The sequence below is a fragment of the Martes martes genome, assembly GCF_963455335.1.
Source record: "Martes martes genome assembly, chromosome: 16".
NCBI lineage: Eukaryota > Metazoa > Chordata > Mammalia > Carnivora > Mustelidae > Martes > Martes martes.
In genome coordinates, this window is record NC_137904.1 from 35,095,107 (window position 1) to 35,117,531 (window position 22,425).

Here is a 22,425-nt window from a genome sequence, read left to right on the forward strand (position 1 = left end):
CTGGTTCAAAATATCCAGAAAGGGCAGCAAGGGCATGGGAAAATCGAGAAAGTCTAAAACTCTGCTGAAAATCTAGCATGCTTATTTTTTAATACATGTCATGGTCCGCATAGTGTTGAAATTCCTTGTTGAGTTCCATGGAAATTTTTGAATTGACAGCTCGTTACTCTAAGAGTTAGTCTTATCTTTAATATAAGTACAAAATTATATCCTACAAAACTGAATTTTCCCCCTGCTCTTCCTTTTTCAAATGGATTAGAAGGTATTGCCCCATTTCAGATCCCAAATCCTAGTCTCATTGCTGCTGAATTTTTGCTGACCTGCACCCCTACCGTGGTCCCAGGGCACATATTGCACTGTTAAACAGCTACAACACTGAAGACTTACTGACAGTCATCTGCTATAGAAGAACATCATTCGCACACTGGCTGCTGGTCTTGACACTGATTTGGTGGGCAGGGAATTGGTGATAGTTTGGAATGCATGTTATGCCTGAAAACACTGGCAGAGTCTAAGTTGCTATAAGTTTTGGAACGAACTGTCTAAAGGATTGTTTATAGTGCATTCTGCCCATGAAGGAGGCTGTCTTTTGGATTAGGATTGAGACTCTTCTGTGTGTTTAGAGGAATGAGAAGCAATAGACAGAGCGGAAAGCCTTGTAAAACATTTGTAGATCGTCAGAGTATATTGAATGCTGTAAAGTGCTTCCTGCTTTTTATATCTTCCCTTTTTTTATGGCTATCATTTTATCTTGAGTTTTGCAAAGAGAATGCAAACAATCGGGAAAAGAAAATATGAAAGCTGATTTTCACATGCATCTGTGTGTCCTAGAAAAGAACCCAAGAGATGTTTCCCCAGCTCTTTCCTTCTACTTACAGGGCTTGCTCTGATGCATTTACCTGATATGTTCTGTCTCCTCCACAGTTTCCACTCTGGAGAGAGCCCCCAGGCCTAGTCTGTGAACCCAGCTAGGAAACATCACTAGTAAAAATGACTGAAGACCCCAAAAAGGAGATCCTGGGAAGCCCAGCATCTTCCAAGCCTGTGACAATGGAGAAGAGTGCTAACAGCGAAGTGGTGGTCACCACGGTCCCCTTGGTCAGCGAGATTCAGTTGACAGCTGCTACAGGCGGTGCTGAGCTCTCCTGTTACCGCTGCATCATTCCGTTTGCCGTGGTGGTCCTCATTGCCGGGATAGTGGTCACTGCTGTGGCTTATAGCTTCAATTCCCACGGCTCCATCATCTCCATCTTGGGTCTGGTCCTCCTGTCATCTGGACTTTTTTTGTTAGCCTCCAGTGCCTTGTGCTGGAAGGTGAGGCAGAGGAGCAAGAAAGCCAAGAGACGGGAGAGTCAGACGGCTCTAGTGGCGAATCAGAGAAGCTTGATTGCTTAGGACTGAATGAGACCAAATGGGATATGTGGCCTGGAAAACTTCCTCTCCCTGTGTCATCCAATTCACCCAGAACTAGAGTGGGAGAGAATGAATGGTGCATTGCAGTAGACCAGAGGGATGGGGGTGAACTGAGTGTGGGAGGGTAGAGGGGGTTCTGTTTTATGAAGAACCTACTTGTGTCTTCTTTAATGACAAACTTAACTCTAAGGGCTATTTCTAAGACTGAAAAAATCAGCTTTTTCTCTACATTAGACATTTGAGGGGTCATGGGGGATACATAGTATTAGGCAATGTTCAGTTCACCTTGGAAAGTAGCCAATGAAAGATGAGAAAATAGTCAGATAGTTCTGGCACACCAGCGACCTGCCTCAAAAACAAATACAAAAGCCCACACTTTTAAGAAGTTGTAGCATAAAAAAATATTCTGCTGAGAGTCTAAATCATCTCGGATTTTACATCCTTCTATGAAATTCTGTGATAATTTTTTTAATAAGTAGATTCTCTGGCATCTTTTTTTTTTTTGCTTTTAATAACTCATCACCAGTGGTACTTTTTCTTAAAGAATAAACTAATTTTTTAATGTTTTAACATTGGACAGTTTTAGATGATTGTAATGAGTCAGAAGTTAAAAGGTAAAAGATGTAGCTACTAAATGACAAGGGGGGTTAAGTTAATGTTGAAATAATCCAACCTAGCACTTTTGATTTTTATATAAAGTCTAATGTACATTTCATTCAAAATAATAAATACTTACTGCTGCTGAAATTTCTTCAATGCTTGTTGCTGTTGTAGTTATGTTTATTGTAGTTCCAAATTGCCCATCTTCCCTTGCCTCATTGGAAACATCTCAAATACATTTCTCTCAAATGGGCATGTTGCTTCTCCCTAACTTATCTGGACGATTTTTATTTTTTATTGTATCATTCTTTATGACTCGTGAAGAATAATATTAATTATTGTTCTAAATACTTCTATGCCATTCACAATTAAGAAATCAATGCCTGGAGTCAGGAATTTTATAATGTGTTATTAAATGTGTGTTATCTATTCAATCAGTCATTAAATATTTGCTTCACTTATTTTTGAGCATCAACTATATGCCAGGCATTCTGTAGATTCTTAGGATGCTTAAATGAGTTAGTTCTAAAACAATGCAAATAAGATCACTGCTTGACTTCTGTGGATATTGAGCTATTCTAAACCCAGCTAGGACTCTACCCCAGAACTCTCGCCAGGTGTATCGCTGGTCCATGTAGTTTAAACCACATGAAATGAGTATGGGAACATACTGAGGCATGAAGCCTTTCTTAAACCTTAGAAATGCAAAGGAAAACAAAACAAACCTCACCCAGAACTTTCAAGAGAGGCACTCTCTTAAGGAATTTAATTAAATATGACAAAAGCCCTGTGGTGCTAACTGTTGACTAGTGCCCAAGTAGTTTTGTAAAGGGGAGAAGCCTCGTTTCTCCTGGCTTTGAAGGTCAGATGGGGCAAGCCTGGAGTTGTTCATTATAGTACAGTACACCACAATTATCTTAAATGCATGTATATCCACACTCCTCCACACCCCACTGGGCCAAATGCAAGTATGTAGCATCGGGTTGGTTTCAATGGGAGAGAGTCTGTGCTTTGACATGCCTCTTTTCTGCTCAGAATATTCAAAGGCTCTCCGTTGCTGATGAAGAAATTTCTCAGGCAAGTGTTCAAGGTTCTCCACTATCCGATCCAAACAGATGTATCCAGCTTTCATTTCACTCCAGCCCGAAAACTCATGAGTCAGATCAGACTATTCAACATTCTGAATCAGACTGTGGTTTCCTGCTTCCATGTACATTCAACTTCTGTTTTCCCTCCTCCCTAATGCCATCTTGTTCCTCTCCATCTAAACATCTCCAAATCCTGCTTCTCATTAGAGTCCCAGCCTAAATAAAACAGCTTCCCAAAAAACCTTCCCTTTTATCTCAAAGTAATTACTTCTTTGAGAGTCTTTACTTATTTATTCTCGGATGGCACCTTTCATTTTCTACCACGTTGGTGGCATAAATATTTTAACTTCTTCCAAAGCTCCTTAGAAGGGATGATGTCTTTTTTTTTAATCCTCATGTGACGCCAAATACAACATCTTGCACAGAGTAGGTACTCAGTAAATGTCTGCTAAATGAACTAAAGAATGAAAAATCAGAAAGCAAGTATAAATCAGAAAGCAAGTCTAGAATCACAGTCCATTTATTTTACTCTCTTAAAGGAAAATATTTTAGTTCTCAGCTGTCCCCAAATGGTCATCCTTCTCTGCCTTCCTCAACTGTAAGCAACAGGTGCAGGTGAGTGCTTACTACCTTCGTTCCTACTTCTCCAGGCACGCCTGCACTTCAAAATGCTTGATAAGTAAACTCATGAATGATTTCAGGCCACCAGGGGGCCTCATGCTGCTACCTGAGTCCCAAAGGAAACACTGGAATGACAAATTGTTAACAACTGAAATGGAATCAAATCTGGACACAGCAAGATATCTCTAAATGTGAGGAGATGGGGAAGATTCTCCACTGAGCCCACTACTACTCTCCTTCCTAAGCCATTTCACAATGGCTACATCTGGTTCTCCTAGTCAGCAGACTAGCCCTGTCTGGGAGCCTTCAGTCCCATTAAAGGCACAAAGATTGTCCTATGCACTGTGAATTCCAACTCTCATGAGGATGAATTATGATATCACAATTATCCCACAACATATGTCTTTACTGGGCAAGGATGTCTTTTCAAAAGGTTTTGTTATACAGTGATAAGCAGATATAGAATGCATTCATAAGAATGATGCAGGTATATATGTATTTTTAAAAAAATCCTGGCCCCATCATGCAGCACTAGAAACCAGCTGTCTCACCCAGCTGGATAACCCTAAACCCCACACATCTTGGGTCACACAAGAACAATTTTTTTTTTTTTTTAAACAGGAACAATTTTGACCTCATCCTGTGCAACAGGTGTCTAACTAGATGAGAATCATAGCCACCCAGGTAACTCTGTGCTTCCCACCTCACTGTCTTGATTAATCCTGGGAACCTTGCCTAGAGAAGATGGTCAAGGTCATAGGAATCATGCAGGTGACTAAAGCCAGGGCACAAGCCCAGGAGAGCCAGATCACAAATCCTCAAACCTACTTCTTTGCACCATCACCACTCATAAAATGAAGTGGGGGGAGATCTCCTAGTCTCCTGGGAAGTATTATGGTTTTGAACTTAGAAGATCTGACTATAAATCCCAGTTCTGTTAAACTAGTCAGATGACTTTGAACAGTTAAGCCTCATCTTTAAAATAAGGTTAATTTTTAAGAAATGATTTAGATTTTTTAAACTATAAAGTACTATATAATTATAAAGTTGTTATTTATGATATATCTAATGTTGACCTTAGCTTCTCTCTCTCTCTCTGATTATTATCCCAACATGTCATTAAGCATCAAGCAGCCCCCGTTTTGGTTAATTGACTTTAATCAGACACTTTGTTTAACCTTGACATTATCCATAAAGTTTTTCTAGACACAAAATAATCTGAGGAAAGTTCCTGTTCCAAAGATGAATCATAACTTACATTTCGTTAATATGGTTATAATCTTCAGTGCTTTCACATACATAGGAGTTTCTATAAAGGTATATGTAATATGGACATTCAATAAGGTGCCCTCAACATAAAAGATTAGGAGAGTGAGAAGTCCTTTTCTTCCCCCTACACTGCCATTCAAGCCAATCTTGTCCTGGGCTGCCCCAAAGAAAGGAAGACCAAAGGCAGAAATCTAAAGAAAAACAAAAGAAGAGAACTCCTAGTGCCTGGCTTTTGAGCTTCCAAGGGCATCCCTGTGATTTAGGATTTATCTATAGAACTGTCAAGGGTAGCTTGTTTATAGCTGATTTTTAGAGTACTCCCTTACTCTAGGACTTAATCTTGTGTACAACAGTATTCAACTGTACCTGACATTACCCAACATTCTCCAATCACACTTTGAGGCTGGAAGGGCATGTGTCCACGCAGCTCTTCGGAGGAGCAAACCATCTTCAGAGAGGATAAGTGACTTGTTCAGTCAAGGTTTTACAGCCAGGACCAAAATGTTGACCAAAAGACATACACCAAGCCATAACAGGTATCATTTCCAGAATGTCTCTTTAGGAAAGGAAGACAACAAAGATGCTCTGACATGGACTTTTCTTTTTGAAGTATAATGTACATAGAGAAAAGTGTACACCTCAGAGAATTTCACAAACCTATAGAGCTAAAATCCTGTTGAAGAAACTAAACGCAGCAGCCTCCCCAAGTCCCCCTTAAATCTACTTCCAGTCATTATTTTTCCAGTGGGGACATTGTTCTCACCTCTAATACATAGAGTCATTTGGCTCATTTTTTTTTAACTTTATATAAATGGAAATCATAGAAAGTGTACTCTTTGTGCCTCGCCTCTTGATGTGCCATCACTTCCAATATTAGGTTATAAAGACACTGAGGTTTTTGCCTTGTTGTTTCTCTCTCTGTCTCTCTCTCTTTCTCTCTCCTGCCTTGTTCCGGGAGAAGCCCTCTGCCATGTCATGAGGACACTCAAGAAGCTCTGGAGAGGCCTGGGTGGTGAGGAATTAAGGCCTCCGGCTAATAGCCAGAGAGGAGCTGAGACCTACCAGCAACTACCTCAGCGAACCTAGAAGTGGATCCTCCCACAGAGGAATCTTCCGCTGACTGTATCCCCAGATGACAGCCTCACTAAAACCTCCAAAGATGCCTTCAGCAGGAACCACACAGTCAGGGCTGAGGTCTATGATTTTTGTGGGCCCTAGGCACTTGTCTTCATGGGCCCTTTCTTTCACTAGAAAGAAAAAGAAAGAAGGAAGGGAGGGAGGGAGGAAGGGGGGGAGGGAAGGGGAAGTGAGGGAGGGGAGGGAAGGGAGGGAGTGGAGGAAAAGGAGAATGTATTTCACTTATTGCAAAAAGAAAATTGTACTGACAAGTATTGTGGGCTCTAGGCACTGCACATACTGGACCTAATGCCCCTTTACTCAGCTAAGTCACTCTTGGATTCCTGATCCACAATAACTGGGAGATAATAAATGTGTGTTGTTTTAAGTTATACGTTTTAGAGTAATTTGTTATTCAGCAACAGATAATATTGTGCTCTTGTGAAATTTCCTCTACATGACTTTTGGTGTATATACATACACATCTTTGTTGAGAATACACCTAGGAGTAGACTAGATTAAAGTGTAGGTGTGTGTTCAGCTTTACTGCCAAAGTTTTCAAAAATGGCAAAATCAATTTATTCTTTCATCGGCACTAAAAGAGAGTTCTTGCACCATCATCAATTTTCAAAATATTTTCAATCTTCCATTTCAGTCATTGTGGTGGATGTAACACTTGCTCTTAAAATATATATTTAAGAAAAGGGATGTGGTCCCCGGAAGCTGGGATCTACTAGGGCAGAGCAGGCTAGAGGTGGGAGAAGAGATTAGAGTGGAAAAATACAAATTAGATTTGGGCTTTGAAAAAGCAAACAGCAAGAGATAAATTCTCCAGGAAGTGCTCTGGAGACCAGAAACCAGGCTAAAAACTGAGGGCTGAGTTCACCATGCTAACGACATTTACAGAGTTCTCACTATGCTTGAAGCATTATGCTCTGAGCTTTGCATGGATGATCCCATCTGATCTTCACCCCAATCCAAGAAGGAGGTACTACTATTACTTCCACGTGATAGATGAAGACACAGAGTCACAGATTAAACCAAGTAATTGAGATCGTACAGTTAGCAGAGTAGGGTCTGGGTTCAGATTCCAGAACCCACTCACTTACCCACCATGTTGATACTCCCTGGTACACATTAACCTTCTAATACCTGATTCTTGAATAAACGTCCCAACCAGACGCTGAGCAATACAGGATCAAGAGTTCGAGCTAGGGCGCCTGGGTGGCTCAGTGGGTTAAGCCACTGCCTTCGGCTCAGGTCATGATCCCAGAGTTCTGGGATTGAGTCCCGCGTCGGGCTCTCTGCTCAGCAGGGAGCCTGCTTCTCCCCCTCTCCCTCTCTCTCTGCCTGCCTCTCCGCCTACTTGTGATCTCTGTCTGTCAAATAAATAAATAAAATCTTTAAAAAAAAAAAAAAAGAGTTCGAGCTAAAGCTAGAGTGAGTCAACAGTTTTGAGAAACCAGGACTAAAGAGGTAGATGATTACTGAATCATTTGCCACCTGACGCCAGGTCTTCTTATAATATATCTTGTAATTCAGCATTTTGCTCCTTTCAAGACACTCCTATTAACAAACATAGGACTAACCTAGGACCCCAGCCACATCTTCTGCCACAAAATCTGGTGCTTTCATTCTCGGCCTCCTTGAGTTTCCTGTGTGGAAAATTCAAGACTCACAATTATCAGCCAGGCTCAGCCCAAAACTGGAGGGTGTTACGGAAGTGCATAGCAGGAAAACTTGACGTACTTTAGGGGGAATCAAAGACGGCTTCCTGCAGGTGGGGTCTTGATAAGAGCAGGACAGGTAGAGGAGTTGGCCAGGTGATGGGAGTAAGTAAGGAGAAGCAATCAGGAATACGCCCTGAGGGAAAACCCAGAGTGAGTGCTGAAAGGTCATGGGGAGAGTCAGCCCCCAGCCTCTCCACCTCACCCGATTGCTCTAAGGCAACAATGAAAAAACTCCTTAAGGGGATTTACCAATTACAAAATTTTATCCAAGCAAATAGGCTCAAGAACTCCAATATCCATAAGGTTCAAACTTAATGAGAACCAAATGTTCAGGTTCTAATTGAGCAGAAACACTTCACTTTAATGTATGAGCACTGTGGGGATGGTGAATAAAAAATAGTATCATAACTACAATCTTCGTCTTCCTCATCATTTCAATAATTATCTTCCCTGAAGATGGTGTAGCACTCCTGTTAAAGGCATGGACTCTAGATACAAAGTGCCTAGACTTGGAAATTCAGTTTTTCCATTTCCTTGCTCTTTGTCCTATACAAGTAAACTTGTACCTCAGTTTCCTCGTCAACAAAATAGGAATATTAATTGTACACCCCATAGGGTTGTAATAACTATTAACTGACTTAACAGATAAAAAGTGCTTTATGTCAATGACTGGTACTCAATATATTAACTGGTACTAGCATCTATCTTGATTTTAAAGCATAGCCGATACACTTCGACATATAAAGCTACAGAAGTTACCAGAAAATCAGTTCAAACGAGATATTAGTGGAAAAATAGCAGTTTACCTCATGAGAGAAATTGCAAACACAGAGAAAATGGGTTGACATAGAAATTTGCATTTGGTCCTATCAGGCAAGAAGACACCCCCTCCAAATCCATCTACCTATCAATGTCTTGTTTGCTCAGTCAGAAGCTGTTTATGTTCAACATATTCATACCCAAATTTACATATCTTAAAAATAACCCTGATGGCATCAAGCTACCTGATAGAGGGCTGGTTAGCATTTGAACACTGCTTTGATGGAGGCATAGAAATTCCATATTCATTGCCTTGCTAACTCTTTCCAGAAGCTCTGTGAAATATTATTCTTACGTTGAGATGGGAAAACTGAGGCTTGGAAAGGTTAAATGGTTTGCTTAGGATCAAACATTTCATATATGACAGAAATAAGATGCCCTGATTCAGGTCTTCTGTCTTTCCATTCCACCTTGCCCCTGCCTTGTTAACCTGGGCATTATAGGTTCCTGTGGAATGCCCTCCCTTGGGGGTCTATGGCCCCAGGCCAGACAGTTCAGGATGTTTCAACAAGCCTTGAAATTGGTTATACTTACAGCTATGCTTTACTGTTCTGATTGGACAGACATTTTTTAAAGAGTTAAGGTGGTGAATTGAGATTTGCATCAACAGCTGAAATAAATACATAGTTTTAAATCCTGTAGAAAATATAATGTGATTATACAATGCACATTTTCCACTAACCAGCTCTTGTTGCTTTTGAGGGTTTATTTGTTTGTTCCTAGATAAAAGAAGCCTACATCTCCATACAGCTTATGTTTCAAACAAGAGACTGTCTTTATCAGTGGTTCCCGAATGTCTGTCCAAGCCCTGACAAATTCAGACTCACCCAGAAGCTCTATAAGACCAGGATTCACAGGTGCTGACCTCAGAAGCTCTGGTTCAGCAGATTCAAAATGGGACCTTCGATCTGTTAAAAACAAACAAAAAAACTCCAAATATCCCAGGAAATGAAAATTAATAACCACAATGTTTTTTCTCTGTAAATTGTTTTATTTCTCAATAAATTTATAATAAGGTAGAAGACTGGTTAAGTATAGACTTATCAAGGGCAAGACATCAGGTAATATGGCAATATTTTATTAAAATTTCAATGTGTATATTCTTTATTCCAACTTTATTTCGCTTTTGAAAACCTATCTGATCATAAGTTTTACATCTTTACATAGATATAACAGAACTATAAGAATATTTATAGAACCATGGAACACTGGAATGTTTTTCTCTGGAATTCTGTTTCTACTTTTGTATTCAGATTCTTTCCCCGTGTCCCCCATTCTTTCCCTTATGTTCAAAATAAACAACTGTTATCGTTAAAAAAAAAAAAAAGAATATTTCTTTCTGCACTGCCAGCACTGGCACACACTTACCCAAAAACAACCTTTGAATGTATTATGGCACATCTGGATTATATACACTCAGTAACAAATAAAATGAGTGACGCAAATTGGTATATACTAATATTAATTTGGATATTATAATTCAGACATTTGCAGAGTGTCTGCAACACATTATGTGGAAGGCAAATTTTCAACTAATATTTATCATACACCATTCTTGTAAAATAAATTGGAAGTGTATTTGAGCTTGTTTAAATAAAAACTACAGAAAAACCCATGGTGACCCATTAAGAGCATGTCCATCATTGGAGTGTTGATTCCAGGAAAAGGAGACAGGTTTTCTTTAGACTCCTCTAAGTTGTTTTGATTATTATAATGAGCAATAATTAGCTTTAAAAGAATATAGAGGGGCGCCTGGGTGGCTCAGTGGGTTAAGCCTCTGCCTTTGGCCCAGATCATGATCTCAGGGTCCTGGGATCGAGCCCTGCATCAGGCTCACTGCTCAGCGGGGAGCCTGCTTCCCCCTCTCTCTCTGCCTGCCTCTCTGCCTACTTGTGATCTCTCTCTCTCTCTGTCCAATAAAAATAAATAAACTCTAAAAAATAAAAAAAATAAAAGAATATAGTATGAGAGGGGAATAAAGGGGCGCTTGGAGAAACATTACAAATAAAAATACAGAGCTCAGGCGCATGGGTGGCTCAGTTGGTTAAGCGTCTGCCTTCAGTTCAGGTCATGATCCCAGGGTCCTGGGATCCAGTCCCACATCAGGCTCCCTGCTTCTCGGAGAGCCTGCTTCTCCCTCTCCCTCTGCCTGTTGCTCTGCCTACTTGTGCTCTCTATCTCTCTGTCAAATAAATAAAAATCTTTAAAACAAACAAACAAAAAAATACATAGCTCATAAGTGATTCCAGTGTGCAGCCATGTTTGGGAACTGTTGATTTAAGCCAGACTGGGATCCTCTCCATTCATTCATTCATTAGTTCAATCACTTGCTTAATATTTACTGGGCATGTACAATGTGTTAAACATGGGTAGGTATCAGAAATCCAAGCATTAGGGGCGCCTGGGTGGCTCAGTGGGTTAAAGCCTCTGCCTTCAGCTCAGGTCATGATCTCAGGGTCCTGGGTGGAGCCCTGCATCGGGCTCTCTGCTCAGCAGGGAGTCTGCTTCCCCCAACCCCCGCCTGCCTCTCTTGTGATCTCTCTCTCTCTCTTTCAAATAAATAAGTAAATAAATAATCTTAAAAAAAAAAAAAAAAGAAATCCAAGCATTAAAAAGAAACATTCTGTGATTGAATTAAGAAAGTCTGGCTAAGGTAGTTCAGGCATAAACTTTCTACAAAAACAATAAAAGCCTATAGGGTCAACAACCTATATTAATCTGTGTATTAATTAAATATATTTGGATTCCTATACCTCTGGTATCAAGATAGAATGGGAACAAAGTGCCTATAGTAATTTGGAATAAATATCGGTAAGAGTCTTGAATGTGAAAGTAATAGGAATATAATATACTCTATTGCTTTCACTTTCCTTTGTATTTAATCACTAATTTTTATAGGCCATAGCCTTATGTGTATTTGGTTTCATCGCATTAGTTGTGGTACACATTAGTAAATTAATGAATCATTAATAATTAAGACTATTCCCTCAGGAGACAGCCACACCCTAAAAATACCCTTTGCCTAGAAACCCTGAAGAGTAGTAGAAAAAATTCAGGCAGGTGGCATTGAGAAAGTCCTTTTTGTGGTTTTACCATAAATGGATGGCCAGGATTGAGTCACAGTGGGTCTGATACCCACTGCTCACAGGTTCCCCAGCGTTTTCATTGGGAAGTAGCCCATGTCCAAAAAAAATAGAATTACCCTTTTGCTCCATCTCAGCCTCCTATCGAGAAAAGCAAACACAGATGATTTTCCATTTCAAGTTCAAATACAGAATGGATTGCTTCTTGTTTTGCTTGACTGGGGTAGTTAATGAGAGTTCAGAGACTGGCACCCCGCCAGGCACAAATCAGTTGGGGTCACATTGTCAAAGGAACCCAGAAAAAGAAACAGCGAGGGGGGAGGGGTCGACCCAGAAAAACTATAAGTTTGGATAAGGCGGGACTGCGATCGTTGGTATTTCAAGCGTCCAACACATGTTGTCTTTCTGTATAGAGGGGCTAGTCCAGAGCAAAAAGGGATATTTAGAGGCAAGGTTTGTGTTGCTTCACTCCTCTGCAACCACACTCTATAATAAAAGTGCTTGCATCAGAGGAAGGCTGACAACACATTTTAGCACTTTCACAGTTCTAACTTAATCATGGCAGGAAGCTTTTCTGCTACTGGGAGAGCAAGCTGCGTCACTAGGAACATCTGACTCCAGGATCAAGTGTCAATCACTTTGCCTAAGGTCGTTAAAAAATACTAGGGTGTCCTCTTACAACATAAAGGCTTTGCCTGAGTAACAATTAAGAGGAAACACATAGCATGATAAATAATTGAACAGGTGGATTAGAGAAATGCCTTTCCTGTGCAAAATGAGAGGGGTGATGGACAGCTGTAAATCCAGCCTCTTTGGCCATCTTCCTCCACAGCCCAGGGCTCTAACTAGTTGAACTGCTCTTTTTTTTTTTTTTTTCCCCACTTTGACTTTCTTGGTCATTCAAGACATCTCTAGGACCTCATGGAATCAGACAAGCTGTAGAGAAAGGCAAGACCTCAGAAGTTCCCAAGAGCGGCTTTCAGGGGACGCCTGCCAGTGACTAATGCTGCAGGGAATCGCCCAGTGAGCAGGATAATACTTTGGATGTAGTCTGTGCACGACAATCTCTGCTGTGGCTCAGATGGCAAGTCCGTCTGCTTGTATGATTCAAGAAATGCCTGGTTTAACTTGCTGCTGCCAAAACACCTATGAAGCATGACCTGTCACCTCCTCAAATAGGGTCTCCCATTCAGCTTTTGAGCTTGTTTCCCTCCCAGAACAGTAACATTGTTGAAGTCTCCAGAAAGGGGACACAGGGTGCCAATTTACGGTGTTGTTCACAGCAGTCCCAACACCTTTGGTTATTGATATCCTGGAAATATTTAACGCCAGAAAGTTCTCTTACCCTCGGATTGGTAACCGCCCACCAATAGATGTTTTTCTAATAGAAGACAAAGGAAAGAGAGAGAGATAGAGAAGGAATGAGGACAGAGGAAAAGAACGCAGCAACTTTTGCAAATAAGCCACCATCCTAGTTTCTATTTGCAGCCCAGCAGCAGTATTTGAAGCCCTCAGTGAAAATAAAACCCTCAAGCTTGGAACTCCCGCTACCATGCATATTTTTAAATGGTTACGAAAGGAGTCTGAGCATTCAGCCTGGCAATGCCCAAGATTCTTGGGCCACTCTGTGGATAGTACTTGAGGTCAACCAGGCAGACAGACCCTTGTCTTGCCAACCTTAGGACATGTAAAGAAGATAATACGTGTTGGGATGGTAAGAAAGAGAGAGCAGATGACCCAATGCAACGATTCCTCGCTTCCAAACAGAAAAGTTAACCACACTAGAATTACATGGAGGCAGAATTTGAAGACAAAATAGATTTTTTTTTTAAAGAAGTAATTTATAAGGAAAATTTCAAACACTGACTAATACAAGAGAGAATGGCATAATGAACACCCAGGTCCCTTACCAGTGGCTTCAGCAATTATCAACTTATGGCCAGTTTTGGTCATTTGTACCCTTCCCCCAACTCCTATATACCACACCAAATTATTCCGGACTAAACCCCAGACAACATGCAATGGATGATTTAAAAGGCAAACTTTCATAAGATTTATGAGTTGGCTGTAGGTTAGTGAAGTTAAATACTATAGAAAAGCAATTTAGATAATTCATTTTAGATAAATTTTTTTTAAAAAGCCGAAACAAGCTCTCCCTGAACTTTCATACTAATGAAAATTTGCTTTCATCCCAGTTTCATAAAACTTTTCCCGGTAGTGCTATCTGATGGCTAGATAGTGAGTTATACACAAATAAACAACAGACCTATCGTCTTGCAGGATGTAGAGTTTTGGAGAAACAAGGGTGGATTGTAATTGAGAAGGGTGGTGACCCCAGGAAAGGGGGCAAAATGTAGCGTGAACTCAGAGGGGGTGTGGAAGAACATGGAGATCAGAGAGCCTCTGCCGGTTACTAAGGTTACTCCATGGTCTGCAGCCAAAGCTGCTCTTTGATCTTCATCCTTCGGACCTGCTTATTAATCTCCCCAGAGGGCTGCCCTTTCCCTAGTCACTCACCCAAACCAATCCGGAATCACAAAAGAGTATGGAAGCTTAGGGGTGTGCATCTGAATATACTAACTTCCCCAGGCAGCTTTGTAGTTCTGTCTTCTCCCCTCTACTTCCACACCTCTGTGAAGGGGAGAAGTGGGAGCGAGACATTCAAAACTCCCATGGTGATTCACTTTCAATGTATTTAGTAAATCATGATGTTGCTGAAGGAGTTTTAGTTTTAACTGTGTGAGGGTGAATCATAGCATCGCTCCTTTGCAGCATTTAACTTGCCCTGGACATTTTAATTGTATTTTGATAAATGAAAACGAGGTTATACATTACTGCAGGGTTGCACACATTCGCGTCAATAGAATTTTAAAGCTCCTGTTGTATAGACAGCACTGTTGTAAATGCCCAGAAAATAAAAAGTTGAGTAGTAAACGGCCACTTGGCTCAAGGAGTTTGGAGTGTAACAGGATTCTACAGGCAAGTACATACATGGCCATAATGCCATCGTAAGGAAGACAGAAGAAAAGGAAACAAATGTGAGTGACATGAAATGTTATCAGCAGGGTGTGATGAAGATGCAGAGGGAAATGTCACTTACGGAGAGCAGTGAATGAATCCTAAAAGTCTGTCAAGCTGGAGAAGGATCTCAATGAGAGAAATGGGGGTTGAGGAGAAGAAAGGGTTTCAGGGAGAAGGAAAAATGAAAGAAAAGGGGAATATATGAGAACAAGTGGGACGTGTTCAGGGAAACGTGGAGTCCACGTTGGCAGGAAGGTAGGTTCCCTTTGGGGTGGAGGAGTAGGATAGGATTTAAAAGGCAAGGTGACTGCATCAAGGTAAAAAACAAAAAACCCTCTAGGGAGTTACATGCACAAAGTCTGAAGCAGGATTACCTGATCCTGGTTCTGACCCTGAGCTGAGTGATCACGGATAAATCATTGAAACCCTTAACTTGAAGGTCTCTGCCTATAAAACCAGGATACAAACAGTGCCCATCTCTGGCTACTATTGTTTCATTACCTTATCAGTGGGGTACAGCAAGGTTTCCCTGGATTGTGCAGAGGAGGAAAGGCTATTATAGGTCATAATATATTGGGGAGGGGTTGAATGTGGCTACTCCATCTACTGGCCCTGAGGTGAGCTGATCCCAGGCAGTTCTGAAGCCTAGAGCTACTCTAGATTAGGAGAAGATTCTTCTGGAAAACTGTTTTTCTGTTGCTGGCAGGACAGCAGAGCTTTGCCTGGATGGAAAAGCATTCTTGAAATCTCAGAATGTTTCAGCCAGCAGCAGCTTTTTATGTTGACTTTGCTGGGCGGGGGCGGTAACTGATGGAGAGGGACCCATGTTCTGAGGAGCCATGGCAAGACCTTCCCATTTTCAGTTAGTTTGCCTTATGACATGTCGCCAGCCCTGTCTCCATACACACCCCAGCCCATTATACAACTCCTGAGGCACTTTCCAGTTGAAAAATCTCAAAAGTGGAAAGAAATAGGGGGTGTGGAGTGTGTGAGATGTGATGTGACCTGACAGCACTGGGATGGATGGGTCACCTCTCTGCTCCCTCCCCTTTCCTCCTGGAAGGGGTGGAGTGAGAGCTGATGCCAATTTAATGGGTCACAACTGGGTGTCTCTCCCTTCCTGGAAGGCCTGGCAACATCTCTCCTACCATTGTGATTAGGAAGAAAGCATTCACAAGGATGATTATCTAATCAGGGAATTAGCCTTGGTTCATGAGGCAAGCATTAGGGGACTCAAAAAATCTAATGGAAAAAAAGACCCACATCAGGAAATAGCACCAGTAATCACACCCTGAATGATTATTATACACAAACACTATGAAGATTTGGGACAATTATTTGTAAACGATCATCAAATAAAATTTTCAGATATTTATCTGGAGTACCTACTCTGTTAAAGATACTGCCAATTTCTCCTACTTGGTTTCCTCCCTTCAAGCCACTGCACTCTTGGGTTGAATTTGCTCAAATGATGGTCTAGGGGCCATCTGATTCCAAATTCCCTTGGGTGCTTGTTAAAAGTCTGTATTTCTGAGTATCACCTTATACCTATGGCAACATAGTCTCTAGGAGGCAAAACCCAGGAATCTGAATTTAAAATACTTTTTATTAGAAAAATTTCAAGCATGTTTAAAAGTACAGAGAAAAATATAGTAAGCTACCACCTACTTATCACCCAGCTTTAATAATTATCAACCCATGGCCTATCTTGTTTGATAAATACCCCTATCCCAGATTATTCTGAAGTAAGTACCAGATATCATATCATTTCATCTGTAAGTATTTCAGTGTGTATCTCTAGATAATAAAGAATTTTTTAAAATCTAGATACATTTATTATACCTTAAGAAATTAACAAGTTTCCTTTATATCGAACATCTAATCAACATTCAAATTTCCCATGTTATCTCACAGTTTTTGTTTTTGTTGTTTTTAAAGTAGATTCCACACCCAACGTGGAGATTGAACTTATGACCCCAATATCAAGAGTCTCATGCTCTGCTGACTGAGCCAGCCATGTGCCCCATCCTACAATTTTTTGAATCAAAAACCAAAAAACTTCCCCACATTGCAACTGGTTGATACACCCCTTGTCTCTTTTTCCTCCTATAACACTCTTTCTTGTTCCACTTTTTGATTCTTATTTGTTGAAGAATTTGGGTTGTTTGTGATGTAGAGTTTCCTTTGACCCCTGTAGTCTTCTTCGATTTATTTAATAATGTTATATAATAATTAATTTCATAATGTATATATTTTATTTGTTGGTACTTTGTTATTTATTAGTAATTATATAATAGCTATTACTTTATATTATATAAATTAGTAATTATCTGATAATTACTAATAATTTCCTTATTATCATTTAAATGTAAAGCCTTGACTAGATTCAGATTTGGTGGTTTTGGTGGGAATACTTTGTAGGTGGTGTGAAGTATCAAATACTTCCATCTGGGGGCGCTAAATGTCTGGCTGTCTTTTTATAATATTAATAGTCATTAATAAACATTGCTTGGTTCCATTAACTCACTGGGGACTCCAGTTCTTTATTTTCAAAACAATCCAGATGAGTTTTACACACATTAACACTCCAAGAATTTAGGTCTCATCCTTTTTCCATGCTGCTCATAGAATTATCCTACAAAAAAGTAAATACTCCTTTGCCCTCTAATAAACTCTTCTAATAACACCAGTTTGAGGCCAAGCAAGACAATCCTTCACAGTGTGAGGAGACAACATTAGTGTGTTTTTTGTTACTTTTTAAACTTAAATATGAAATTAACATAATTAATGTCTCATATATGAATCCATCATAGTACTGTATAAGACTTTAAAGGAAGGAATGCACAATCAAAAAAGGTTTAAAGACTGTTGCCTAGGAGATGGAGCCTTTATCACTAAACTTGTCAGATAGAAAACATTTCCCCAGCTTTATTTCCCACCACTCTCCTTCCCCTCACATCCTATGTTGTGGTCACAGTGAGCTTCAGCCATGGCTCAGTGCTGCCATGTTCCTTCACACCTCCTTGCCTTTGCTCATGCTGCCTCTGTGCCTGTGTTATCCTTCCTGCAGTTCAATACCTGACAGGTCCCTTCCTATGGACACTTGCCTTAAGTAAGAACTGTTCCCTTCACGCCCTAATGGACATAGTACATATGTCCGTCCTGGTTTCTAACTTTCTGAAATGTAATTGTTCTTTATATGTTTGTCTTTCACTATGCACGACATCTCCAGTCAGCTTGGGGCTGTGTCTTCTATCTCTATATTGTGACTGTATATATTCCTCTGCATATTTTTAATCTGGAATCCAGCTCAAAGGGTATACTCAGAAACTGTTAAGATAACCAAGAAAGAGGAGGCGAGAGCTGGATATGGAAAAGCAGACTGAAGTAAGCAAGGCATTCTGCACACAGAATTAGCCTAGTAAAGAAATGCTGGTGAAAACAACAAGGCAGGTTTCAGGATGTAAGTTAGGATTCTTGGGGTTGAAAGCAACAGAAACATCTCTGTCTATAAGAAGAACAATGGAATGTGCTAGAATAAGAATCAGTGACTTACAGAACCATAGGAAAGCTGGAAGGATCAGGTTTAGAAAATGGTAAGAGGCAAATGTATTCCCAAGAGCCCAGAAACAGGAAGCACAATAGTTTTATTTTTTATTTTATTTATTTTTTTAAAGATTTTATTTATTTATTTGACAGACAGAGATCACAAGTAGGCAGAGAGCGAGGAAGAGAAGCAGGCTCCCAGCTGAGCAGAGAGCCCGACGCAGGGCTCGATCCCAGGACCCTGAGATCATGACCTGAGCCGAAGGCAGAGGCTTTACCCACTGAGCCACCCAGGCACCCCAACACAATAGTTTTCTTAGCAGAAAGAATCTAGCCAGGATGCTACTACACCTGCCAGAGGATTCTGCCCACACCACCACCACAGCTGTAAATGAATCCCAACTGCTCCTCTGGGTTTGCATCACTCACTCACTCTTTATTGTCCTGGATGGGAGCATCTGACTGGCAAAGCCTAAGTCAGTGCTCATACCATGGAAGCAAGCAGGGAAGAGATGGTGCATTTGACCCTACCTCCCGCCAATAATAATGTAATGGAAAGATTCTCCCCAAAATAGGAAGGTAAGGTGGTTGAATTTTTGGACAGTTAAGTACACTCTAGAGAATAAGTAATTAAATTGACATGATAGCAAAGAATTCATCCTGGACAATGGTCAGAGATTAGGCTAGAAATACAGGGTACAGGTGGGAACCAAGTTATACAGTTCCTCCCGTTATTTCCCAGGCAAGGTAATTTGGTATTTATGCTATAGATGTAGGGGGGAGGGGCATTTTGAGGTTTATCTGTAGAGGAGTAATACCATTAAAAGAATTGTTTGGATAATTAAAGTGATCCCTTTTGGATGGCTGGATTTGACAGGAAGATACTAGAGAAAGGGAGATCAGTTCGTGAGTGTTTGCAATAGTTGAGGTTCCAGAGATTAGCCATTAATCTGCAATCCAGAAAAGCTGAGCTGGATCCTCAAATAGCAAAGATAAAAGCAGATCCTAAGTCTGGATCAGGAGCCAAGCATAGCAGACCAGAAAAAGGATGAAGGGGAGAAGGGAAGCCAGGATTAGAAAGTCTCTCCAAGGAATTTCACTAAGTAGATTGCAGCTCTCTGCACCTGTTGTTTCCTCAATGCAGACTCTGGTGCTTCTGCTCTCACCTGGGGATGCTTTAAAGGCATCTCATGGTCTTTGCCAGGTATCAGTGAAGGGTGGAACAAGAGTTGGGGGGGAAAAAGCGTTGAGTGACAGACTGATGGTATCATGAACAAAAATACAGAGGGAAATGTGAAGGACAAGTCTGATGGAAAAGGGTGACTTCCACTAGAAAGACTCACGTGTAGAGATGTCTACAGGAAATTGGAAATACAAGTCTATAGCTCAAGAAAAAAGTAGGGGACTTTAGAGAAGGTGTCTGAAGAAACTAACATTTATTAAATGGCTGCTATGAGCCAGGCACTTTCACATCTTAGCCTTTGCATCAACCTTTACTGAGGTGATATAACTTCCCCTATTTCATAGGTGAAGAACCTAAGGATCTGACATTAGGTTTTTCTCCAAGTTCATACAACCATTATGCAGTGTACCCAACACTCGAACCTACATATTTGAACTGCCAGATTCTCTATAGACTTTAAAATCATACTTTGGCTGAATTTGGAAATTCATTGCAATTGTAGACTAGTGGGATGATGAGAGAAACTGAGTTAAAATAAAAATGCCAAGGATAAAAAGCCAAGGTCATACAAATAGTAAGGAAACTGGTTTAGTTAGCGGAAAGTAAGCTGGGAAGCTAGAGACAAGCTGTAAATATATGAAAGTTAGGATTCACAAGAAAAGTATTCATAGGAGTATTCATAAGAAAAAAATTGGGGGCCACCTGGGTGGCTCAGTCAGTTAAGCATCTGCCTTCCGCTCAGGTCATGATCCCAGGGTCCTGGGATCGAGTCCCACATCGGGCTCCCTGCTCCGAGGGAAGACTGCCTCCCCCTCCTTCTCTCCCCCTGCTTGTGTTCCCTCTCTCCCTGTATCCCTCTCTGTCAAATAAATAAATAAAAATCTTAAAAGTAAAAAATTGGGGGGGCCAAAAGTTATTTACCATCTCGGAATCCAGGAGGTTTTTAAACTTCTATTTTTAGTTCTTCATAGATGGTGGAATTTTGCTGCCTGGGCTCTTTTGGTGAGAAAGGCTAACATTTTCCCAAAATATCATTACCATAATTTTTATAACCAATTCTCCAGAAGGTAAAATTAATTTTAAAAGAAAAGGAAATAATGAAATAGAACAGTGGAATAAGAAGAGTAAAGTGCATATCTGAATTATTAAAGAAGGCATAATTTGGACTTTTTAGTTTAAACATAGACTAAATATTATTACTCCCAAGTACTTGTTAGACACAATAGCCATCTCTTCTTCGTCACCCATACTTGCTCAACCCCTTGAAATATGGCTGCTGAAACTGGTCCCTTACAAGTCATTAAAGGTCTTCTAGTTGCTAAATCCAGCAGCTTCCCCAGTCCGTCTTCTCCAGTGTCATTCTTCATAAGAGTATCAGATGAAAATAGCATAAGTATTTGAGAGAACAGAACCAATAAGACTTTGAGACCGATTATTTGTAGAGGGTAAAGAAGAGGAAAGAATCAAACTTGGCATCCAAATTCCAGTCTTGGAAACTGAATGGATTAACAAAAATAGGGGAATCAAGTTGAGCCAAGGCAGGATGAGCAAATGATGACCACAACTGGAAAATCAGAGTCATGGGTATGTGCTTTATCTTTTTAAGTGAATTAAAAATTCTTGAGGGTAGCAGGGTCATGAGAATTTTTCTTCTCTCTTTTTTCTTTTGTAATTCTGCCTGCATCTGCACATCTAAATCTCCTTCAACATGTCCTCCCTCCGCTACCTTTTTGAAAAGGATCTTTGGTCTCAAGTTTACTCCCACCAGGAATGCCTGTACTACTGTTCTTCTGAAGACAATGCTCTTATTGTAATAAGAATTTCAGCCAATAAAGAGAAATATGGAAAGTCCCTAATTCCCATCCATAATACCACTGCCAGAATTCTTTAAAGTTCAATTAAAATTTACCAAAGGGTTGTTATAGCAAAGGAGAATTGCAAAGTAGGAGAGGACAACTTCAAACCTACGGTTAAATACTACTATTTTTATAGAACAAAGCAAAAGATCAAAATAACTTAAGATCTTTACAGGGGAAGCTCCTCATGAGCGTAATCTCTCCTATGTAGCTAACCTGACTCTTCTAACATTAGCTCTTTCTCTCACACAGTGTTGCTTTTTGCTTTTGTATTAATCTTTTGCATTGCAACTGATATTACTATTTAAGAATCCTTCACCCTTTTTCTGAAGTACTGGGCAGGATTCACCCATCTCTGTTCCAAACACAATAGCATAATTGCTAGAAGAACATAATAAGTTATAGAAATTTTCCAAAATTTCATTTATTCCCTTAGACAAATACCTGGAGGAGAGGAAGGCAGAAGAGGGAGCTAGGGACTTTGGCAAGACAGTTCAAGGCTGGAATGAACATCTCAGTGTGAACTTCGGTACTCCGAGTGCTGTCCCTTTTAATAGATCTTTATCAGTGTGCCACCCGGATAAGATTTTCTTTCTGCCCAGTTTCCAAGCAAATAATTGCTCCAAAGGCACACACATATGTGTTCACACACAGGCATATACAGTTTGTCCCCAAGAAGAAACACTCATATTTAGAAAAATGTAGTCTAGAGCCTTATGAGGAAAGTAAAACCTTTTCCTATATAAAATATAGTCTTCAAAGACCCTAACACCAGAGGGAGAGTGAGATGAATCAATCCCTTGGTTTATCCTTAGTCTAAACCTTATACAGGAGCAGCAAGAGGGTTTACTAGCCTTAAATTCAAGTAATCTTTCCCTCCCCAGGGCAGAAGTGGTGTGGGGAGGGGGACGGTTGGCTCTTATGCTTCATTCCTTTACACCGATGCTATAGCATGGGGAAGATAGACTTAGTATTTAACCACGAAGGCAATAGAAGTAAGTCATTTAGATGCTGGCCAGGATCTTGCAATACATATCTCTGTCCTAAAATAATTTCCTTCCAGATCTCTAGGACATCTAT

At 40.4% G+C, this 22,425-nt stretch overlaps 1 protein-coding gene across 1 annotated transcript; it reads left to right on the forward strand.

The window, feature by feature from the left end:
• The first annotated feature begins 967 nt into the window (after positions 1–967).
• TMEM100 (transmembrane protein 100) lies at positions 968–2,439 on the forward strand. Its single transcript, XM_080825779.1, has one exon. The coding sequence runs from the start codon at positions 991–993 to the stop codon at positions 1,393–1,395; it is 405 nt and encodes a 134-aa protein (XP_080681905.1). The 5' UTR covers positions 968–990; the 3' UTR covers positions 1,396–2,439.
• The last annotated feature ends 19,986 nt before the right edge of the window (positions 2,440–22,425 follow it).